The sequence below is a fragment of the Acanthaster planci genome, linkage group LG06 (assembly GCF_054643075.1).
Source record: "Acanthaster planci isolate LZ-2023a linkage group LG06, COTS_SCS, whole genome shotgun sequence".
Classification (NCBI taxonomy): domain Eukaryota; kingdom Metazoa; phylum Echinodermata; class Asteroidea; order Valvatida; family Acanthasteridae; genus Acanthaster; species Acanthaster planci.
Genome location: NC_141782.1, coordinates 2900775 through 2910610, shown reverse-complemented (window position 1 = coordinate 2910610; position 9836 = coordinate 2900775). Strand labels below are relative to the sequence as shown.

The 9836-nt window shown below is 43.0% G+C and overlaps 1 protein-coding gene across 1 annotated transcript in view; it reads left to right on the top strand.

The window, feature by feature from the left end:
* The first annotated feature begins 321 nt into the window (after positions 1–321).
* The window catches only part of LOC110984743 (cysteine-rich secretory protein 3-like), a 29232-nt gene continuing 19717 nt past the window's right edge, over positions 322–9836 (top strand). Inside the window, exon 1 of the mRNA XM_022245214.2 lies at positions 322–807. Within this exon, the coding sequence (XP_022100906.2) occupies positions 768–807 (40 nt within the window). The 5' untranslated portion in view covers positions 322–767. The remainder of the gene's footprint in view (positions 808–9836) is intronic.

Here is a 9836-nt window from a genome sequence, read left to right as displayed (position 1 = left end):
GGATGTATGCCTAGGAATACGGGAATTTGTGGTATATCGTTTCTCATTAGAATGCCCAATCGACCAAACACGTTTCAGGGCAGTACAGTACAACCACTGTGGGAATAGGATGTTATTACGTCGTTACGAGATACACCCGATATGCTTTGCAAATACTGAGACTTGAATTTACTCTTCGTTGAAACGTTTACTCTGCGTCTAATGTTGAAATTGTCAAGCCGAGTGAACGGCGCGGGTTGACCGCAGGGGACTCGTCTGCGGTTCAAGAGTATTTACGCTTTACAGCGAAAAGGCATAAGGGATGAGGACTATAGAGGGTGGGTACATCCACGAAGGAGCTTTGTTCAGAAGGTACTGAATTTGTCGGCCCATTCCTGCCTTTTGTCCCTCTCAACAAAAACCCGGTAGACTTTTGTGACACATTTTGGATGTAGAAATATCTCCATACCGTATCTTATTGGAGTGACATACATCCTGGGCATCCTGTCGAACTTACACATTACGTCAGCAGATTTATTGTTCTTTGTGGCCAATCACGACTTGTGTTTCATATCACCGTCCAGGTGGTTGTATAAAACGGCGGTTAAGGCCTGTGCCCTCTCCACAAGCGCTTGCGTGACCGATTGTCGCCTGCTCGTACCGTGACTACTGCGGTTACTCAACGTGTGCTGTGACCATTGTCAAGCTTGGTGGTCGGTGAGGGAGGGAAAAAAAGGGCGGGAACTGAGGACAGAGCAGACCAGGCTACTGGCGGGTTGCTAAGCACTATGACAAGATACATTGCATTCATCATCTGCATTGCCTACGGTAAGTAAACTAATTTAAACTGCTTTGTTCACTGTCTTATTGTCTTATTTGAAAAGTTTGTCTGATTTCATAGGTAATACTTGAATAAAAATTTCTGCCCGGCAAAAGGGAACATTTAGACATTTTTCTGTTAAATCACATTGTATTTAAAACTCCCTTCAGGCAGGCCAGGCAGCAGACGAGTTAACTGATGGTGTTGGGGAAGGTTGAGGAATGTTTCGCTAAATATTTTGAAGGAAGTCTAAAATTGCGCATGTTTTCCAAAGTGCGGATTTTTCCCGTCCATTGAAAGTAAATTTGTGGAGAATGGCGGCTTGACGAAAACCTATTGTTGCATTTCAGGCTGAACAAATGCCTAACATTGAAGTTTGTTAATTGTAAAAGCAAGTTCAACGTTCTGTAAAAACCAAGTGAACTTTTCTTGCAAAATCGACACTTTTGTACAAATGTGTGGCTCGTAATGATGCAAATGTCCAGCTTTTCCTCCGTAAAATAATTTCATCCAAGACTCTACATAGCCGTCAAAAATGGCGTATGTGTTATGCCAAATTAGTAAGGTACACAGAAAAGCTTTGAAAAATGGGTAGTCCAGAAATATTTATAAAAACATTTGATGCATATTCTGACAGCCAGCCAGAAGATCTGCATTATTGTGATAAATTTTAGAATTTGACGTACAATCTAGCTTTAAACCTTTGTGCTTTTGCTAACGTAGACGGAGTACCATTTCTACGTTTTTAAAAAGATATTAGTACTGAGTTCAACCAGACCTGCTTTTTTCAAGAAATAAAAAGCGTGATGTCTCGTAGGGTAACACAACATTAGTATTAGGTTCCATAGATAAGAATTATTTAAGAATAACTACGCTGGAAATGATCAAGAACTTTAGACTTTGGTTTTAGTCACAAGACTTGGGTTATTGAACTATACTTCCTAAAGAAACAGGAAATAGGGTCTACTGTAATGTTTTGTGATCTTATCATATTTACAATGGAAATACTAATATTTCTCTGATTATGTTACCGTAATATCTCTGATAATTCCATCGCGATCTGACACATATCAAACAATACAGAAAAAGGTATCTTTGGCCTAAACGTACTCTCTATTGACATAGTCAGGAAACCTTGAAAGTCACGAGATTCAATTCAATACTTAATGAGTCGTGGCACTGTCACGACTTATGTGGCACATAGGCCCCAATGTGGCAGGTGCCATGCATCATTCGACTGTGCTTCGGGGGTGTAGACTTTTCAGTGACGTCATGGTGGCGAGAAGGTTTGTTGCTAGCCAGCCCGATATGTAAAATGCAACACTTTCAATTGTGAGTGGAAGGCAGAGAAAGTGGACTTTTTTCCCCGAAGAAATGGAGGTGCCGTGGCAAAAAAACATCCTAAAACACCGGGATTGGGACCCCCCCAAAACGAGACCCAAAGTGTGGGAGACAAACCTGACACTCGCAGCTGGGGGCGTCGAACAGAGACACAGTAACGAGGAGCGGGGGAAAAATCCGCGTCGAAATCACGACCATTAACACCTGACACTTTCAGTGCACTGCCAAAAAACTGTACCAAATGCCTTTGAATGAAACGTCAGTTGAGTGTAAAGGCATCCCTGTCCTGTACACTTTGTTAGTTGTAATAAAAGGTTTTACCTGAATTGAGGCACTTTATAAATAGGTTGCTAGGTGTAATAGAGTAGGAGAGAAGCGTAGCACGGCCTGATTCTGTTGGTACTGTCAGGGTCCGTAATTCAAAGAATCACTTCCCTCTGGACAAAAAAAACCTACGTGACGCAATCTAAGAGTTCAGTTCTGTCCCAGCCTTCTCAGAAGGAAAACTTGTGGCCACCATTATTGGCAGGATGTTTAGGCATCGCTGCTATGTTTAAAACTGACACTCACCTTCGCGGTAACGTACATCATGGAATTCAGACTAGGCTCTTTTGGGGGGGATTTACAAAACGGAAAACAGTTTCCGAGTTCAGGTCAGTGAGTTCAGGTCTTCCTGAACCGACACCCTGCTGGAATATTCTTTGAAGATACTGGCCTCTGGGGGTGGTACGGCATATTTCGGAATTTTATGAAAATAGACGCATCTGGAGCTGAGAATATGGTGAGCCAACCTTCAAAAGAAGGGTTATTTTCAAAAACGTGATATTCGAAAAACATCATTTTCACCACATGTGTTTAGGAATAACTGAAGGACAAAATGAGTGCACCAGGTGTCCTTAAAGTTCATTTTCACAGTAGTGACTCATTAAATCGTGCTGCTCTAAAGACACCCATATTGCAACTCTCTCTATAAACAGCTCTGCCCTTTGGCAATGACCCTATTTTGGGGGGTTTCGCGACTGCTATAAACCTATTCATTTCCCCCAAAAGAAGTTATATGTTTTGTAAGGTGTTGGATCCCATCCCCGTAACACACAATGGCGCATTTATGCACAGGTGTTCCAATTAATGTGGTCACACATTTTTCACTATGTCTGTTAACACAATTAAAGAAACAAACAGATGTTTGGTTTGAATGCCACATTTAATTTATAATTTTCTTTTACGACTACAATCACAGAAGAATGTGATGTTAATCCTGTCATGTTCTACCCGTGGTAATGTCCCAAGATCTGCCGTGAAATTGACACGAACCACTTTCCCCCCGTCTTTGTGACGGACGAACAATTTTTGAACGGGCAAGGTCTCTCTTGAGGCTCAAGAAACTGACATACCGGCACTGGAAGGAAGACGTGCATCGATCCTCAAGAATCACTGAAGCGCCGAAAAGAATGATTGGACTATTAATCTCCGTGCAAGCATATGTAGACCTTTCTCACTGGTGACGGCTTTTTTCGTATGGGCGGCCGAACATTAAAAAAAAATTCACCTGTTATTGTTTCAGAATTTAATCTCCAAATGAACATTTGCCCCATCACTTTTCAAGATCGCCGTATTTTATCATTTAGAAATTATTATTTATTATTTGGTGGTTTGGTAAACTGCAAAACTTGTGGTATTAAATTGGTGTTGATTTAACACCTCGGTGTCATCAGACGACTACGCTCTGTATGGTTTAGTGTTCTGATAGCACCCACGGTGTTAAATTAACGCAAAGTATATCTGCGTGTGATTTGTAAACATAGTGGATTAGTTTACTTTTGCACTGACGGCCGGCCATAGTTCACCAGGAAGGCACAAACTACACAACTGCTTTATACCACAGCCTATTCAATAATTATCCCTCCGCGCAGTGGAGTAATATTCTTAAGAAATAATTTTGTGACTAATTCATTGCTCCGTTCAAACGTACAAAAATTAATTTGCGTCATAAAGCGAGGTCTACATTTACGTCAACACTCTAACTTTAGGGCGCAGACATTTTAACCTTTTATCCCACTCTTCGTCCGGCTATGCCAGTAGAGTTCATCAGCTAGATCGAATATGCATTTACTATTTTAACAATGTAACATTCATTTCAAACATGGCAGTGTTTTGATAAAAATAACCTCAGGTTGTGCGGTCATAGAAAAAAATATATATTTCAATAAACAACTGCCCTCAACACCCATATAAAGTGATGAAATAAGTATACTTTTTGTGAGGTCCTTGAAACGTTGTACGCTTGATCAGATTACTGTTGTTATTCCACTTGTCGGTAGAAGAGCTCTTAGCACGCATTCATGGTCTGTACTCTTTACAGAGCGTTGATGGGGCAGGATGAGGAGCGTTTCTTTTCCGTGCAGCCTCTCACATCATAAAAGTTGCATGACAACTCTAACTGGAGGCTTAATGTCAAAGTTTAACCTAATCCGTCGAGAGATTTATTCATATTTACAAGGCACATTTGCAAGACATCTTAATCTTATAGTTTAAATCTAGTCATTTTAAAAAGACGTAATAGCGCAGTTCACGAAAGCTTTACAATCGCTCTCATTCCTGATTACTTGCTCGGAATGTCCTCTTTTGTAGACCGCAAATGCATCCGCCTTCTTGTCACTTACAATGAAGCTGGGTTTTCGTCGAAAAAGAAATCCCAAGAAAACGAGATTTCTACCCCGAGGGATGCGAAGGTGTCGGGGGAATGTCTCTTCGTATATTTCTAGTTATCTCTCTGCTAACAATAGTTTTTTGGTCAGTCCCCCCGGTCGCGGGCCGAGATAAAATTTCACAAGTGTCACGCCATGGGGTCAGTGACCACGGGTAATGTCGTATCACTATTCACATTCTCCTCTTTCAAGCTGCAATAAGATTCATTAAGTCGAGCAAGCCGGCTGATGAGTCCAAAAATAAAGTCCAAAAAAGTAACGAGGTTACAAGGTACTGGCTCATTTAGTGTGCAGTAAATATGAAATACAGATGCAGCTAACAATCGAATACATTAACCGGCTATTTCTGCAGCGTAGGACTATACCTTCGCCGCTGAGAGCCTGACTTTCGCAGGTTTGTTTTGTGGCCTTTGAAATGAATGAATCGGCCGCTTAAATCTGCGCTGCGGACGGGGGGTGGGGTGGGGTGGGGTGGGGTCTGGGATGGGGGATGACTTCAATCAGAAAATCGCACTTGCGTGGAAAGAGGGAGGGGGATGTCCGACACCACGTGACACTTGGGAACGCCGTTCATGATGCAGATGTACATCTTATGTGTAGGCCTATTTACACCCCTTATAACCTTACATCAAATTGCTTATGAAATTTGTGTGTACTTTATCGCCCTTTTCTGTACAACTGAATACACGTTGATTGTTTGGAAGTTAGAAAAAATTCTCAAAATCTTCCCTCTTTTCGGCACATATAAGTGTGTTTGGGGGAATGATCCGACAGCCCACCCCCGAGTCAAAAAATAGGGGGGAAGTATCCCCTCCCCACATTGGGATTCGCGTGCCTGGGGTGAATTTTCTGTAGGCCCTGTACAGCTTCCCACTGAGATAATGGATCGTGTTCTCAGCTCAACCCCACAACCTGAAGACCAGGCTGTCAATCACATCGTGTCATTCATGTTACACGATAAGACGCGTGTACAGTGAGACAGTGTTGACATGCCATCATGTGGAAATCTTGAAATTATAGGGGGTCCTTGTCACCTAGTGAAGAGCCCATCGGCTACGACCAGCGCAGTATCAACAACTACACGGCGTTGGCCGCGTGTTGACAAGCCAGTCAGAAGTTTTACTCCGTACTTAGTTAGAGTTCTACCCAGGGTTCGAGTCAGTTCATCGACTTTGGGGAAAAAAATCATCCTCTTTTATTATGATGTTCATATTTCCGACCTGGAATCTGATAGAAGTCGGGTAAGTGTTAGGAACCAAGGTATTTCCCCGTCACCATATTTCACCGCTGATCTGCAGGAGAGCTGTTGACGGGACACTTGGGGTAGTTTTCTTCGGGGAGGTAGGAGCCTTGATTTGGGTATTTGTAAACAGATCACGGGAAGCAGGTCAACTTTGAACGTCAGGTTTCACACAAAAACTTCTTCTTGGGTTTCCTAAATTCAAATTTCTTTTTCGCCTGTGTTGTGGTGTTTTTGCTCGAGATGTTCACAGCTTGTGCGCAAAATGCTACTCCAAGTTACCAACGGAGTGTGTCGCCAGTGGGCGGCGTACTATGTCTGCATAACTTGTCATTTGGGTTGTGAATTTGTTTATTTTGGTCCACAATAATCAATCATCTGCGTTGTAAGTGACTGAGTTTCCGGAGCGGCACTGCATTTGCAGGTCACCGGCCAGAAGACAGAAATTAGTTAATACTCAAATGAGATCGTTGCTTTGAGTAGATACGGACTACAACGCATCATGATCGTGTAAGGCTTGATATTTTTTTTTTGGCACTGATCCGACGAACATGCCCAGAGCACCAAGTTTCTCTTAATCGCAGCATGCATGGTTACTCTAAAGTGCTCGAGTCATGGTAAAACTTTAGTTGAACACTACAATTTTCAATGGTATTCTTCTCTTTTTTTCGTATCAAGACAGGGAGCCATATTTCTCTCTAGCCAGGAGTAGTTCCCCATTGTCACACACGATTATCTCGCTCTCATATTGGAGATAAAATACTGCTCTCCGACTGCTTCGAGTTTTAGAAATTTCGTAATAATGATGATTTGTATATGGACCAAGAGGGCGCAATTTTCCTAGCAACGGAGGCTCCTTTGGTCGGAACTGCACTTCGCGGGTTAACAAAGAACTATGAAATGCACGCGTTCTCGTCGCGTCGCGACGCGACGAGAACGCGTCCAGCAAAATGAACACTCCCGCTCAACATAGTTCTTTTCAACCGATGAGGGAGTGCTTCTGCTCAAGGCGGAGTGTTCAGGTTCGTAAATCGCTATTATGCAGTCACAACAGCCGACTTGGCGCCTTCATCCCTAAACCCATTTATATCTTCAAGCCACTGTTACAGTCGCCACCACACCCATCATTATTGCCTCGGCGCAAGCCCGGATTCGGGGGGGTCAAATCCCCACCAGCGCCCACTGCCTGTGACATACGTCTAAGGGTTGGAAGATCCCCTATGAAGGGGTTTTCATAACATGTACCAATACCCACCCCCACCCTTACGAACAAAATTTCCCGCTCCTCCCCCAGCAAAAAACCTCCTGGATCGGCCCCTACTTTGGAAGGTTATGCCTTTTTAAAATTATGTGCATGCATTGTTTCAAAACTCCAATCAGACCTGTCTGAAAAAAAAACAGACCAAAAATCCACACACAAAAAATTCCACACTGAAAATGACTTCCAAGACGAACGCAATTACCAACTCATCATCGAGGGAGCTTGCAGCGAAAGCCCCTCATCTGCTCACGAGAAGCCGCTGAACAGCATCTCGATAGGGTATCAAATAGAACACTGGCCCCTTGGGAGAAGATCAGAGTCTATAGATAATGTGCAGCTCGCAAGAAAGTAATTAAGCTCGATGCTGCTGTTGCTCGCGTCCCGAGAGCTCCATCCGTGGCGTGATGAACCACACGTTCAGCCTTTGTAGAGTGTTTCGACGGTATCGCGTCGCATAAGATCAGGTTATCGCTGTGACGTTAACTGGTGAGAATTTTACTTTCTGAAGAGCATCACTTGAACGGACGTAAACAGTTTCCCTGTGTCGGCGTCCGAACTGGGGGTTTTCCTATCGAGTTATACGGATCCAGCCACCTGCACGAGTGGTTTAGTCAACATCGCTTCGCTCTTGCCACTGCATCAGCCTCAAATCATTTGCGGTTGGAAGACGCCGTAAGTGTAAACATCCACGTTAGCAAAGTTGCAGGGCTAAGGTCTTCAGAAAGGTCACCAAAATAGGGCCTTAAAATCAACACCTCGGTGGGTAATGTCCTTTCGGGTGGGACTCAAAGTTGATGGAACAACAGTGTGCTGGATGATCCACATAATGTACGTGTATACTTTAATTTCTAAGAGCAGAAAACCAGTCAGTTAGATTGACTGTAAGAAGCTAGATGACATCGTTTTGGAAATCAAGAGTGATTTAATATCCCAAGTACAACCTTGTGTGCCACCAGCATCGGTTGATAATACTGTCACATAATCGCTGCCGAAGCTGCGGTCACATAATAACAAGAGACTCAGTTACGTCTCTTTTTAATTCGAATTTGAAACCCTCAAATAGACCGTATTCGTGCTAGACCCAATTTCAGTCGTATTCCTGAACGTATTGTATACATTTGAAACCCTTAATGGGATGGTATACCAGATAATTGGGGGGGTGGAATGAAATCGTAGAATAGTCTGGGGTTGTTTCTTTTTTAATTTATCGTTTTCAAGTGAATACACTACGTTGGGGAATCTGACTGGAATTTGGTCTCCCGCGAATACGGTTTATTTGCAGGGGGACGGTAGCCTTACGACGTATCTCCCGTGATACATCATGGAGAAGTTCGATTAGCGACAAATAGTCAACCAATGGTCGATTTTGACTGATAACCTGTCCATTAAATATATATCGGGCATTGGGGAAAATCGACCAGTGGTTAACAAATCGCTGCTGATCGAACTTGACCATGGCATCTGAGAATTTTGTGCCTATGCATGTCGCGTTTTCTTCCACTACAGGGAAACCTGGTCGGCATGGAACATTTCAACTGTTACCGAATGAAATTATTACCAATGCACGAATGTGAACATTCATGACTTATTTTGTACAATACCTACATCAAGTTCTGTCAGGAGAGTAACCCGCTCGCGTGTTAACGTCTTTTATTAATTTTGCGAAACAGATTCGTGTAGGGAGCGCTACCCATCTCCGCGGGTAGTACCGTGCAATGTCAGACTGGTTTAGTCCCTTCATTATTTTCGTTTTTCTCACTGTGAATGTAATAAATGAACCAGTCAGGTAAAATGAAGTTCTATCCAACAGGTACCGTTGAACAGAAAGAATAATTCAATGACACGTGATCAACGGTCACCCAATTAGATGACGGGGATTCGTGTAGGTATTGATTTTAACGTTTCTCAACCGACCCCTGTTTGATAGACCGAATAATTCAGTGGCACGTGACCGACGCCCCACCAATCGGGTGATTGTTCAGATGATTTATGCGAGTGTTCTTGTATAAGTTGCAGTCTCATTCGTTGTGCAGTGTTTCTATGAGCCCCCACGCATGGCAGATGTGGGGTTCTAAGCCTTTGCCTTATCCAAGTCATTGGTGAAATAAGCGATCGTCATTGGCGGTATTTTGTGCTGGTTGAGGAACACCCTCTATGTGCGTGCAAGATGAAGCAATAATTCTGTCACCGGTTCTTATTTTTAGGGTCACAAATCAATACCCGTACTTTCAAAGACGCGAGGAGTGACATGTCAGCTGGACACAAATCGAAGTAAATTTGTAGGAGTTGATTTATATTCAGACCATTCGACAGACCACAAGTATAGGCCTACCTGGTATTTTTTTCCCGACAGTGAGTAGATTTTTCCGCCGGCTCTTGTGTTGGTGTTTTAAGCCACTGTCGTAAATCGGAACTAGATATTTTCTATAACAGCTACCACTTCCGACGTCCTTAAAAATGAAACTTAAGTATTAACTTTCATCTTGT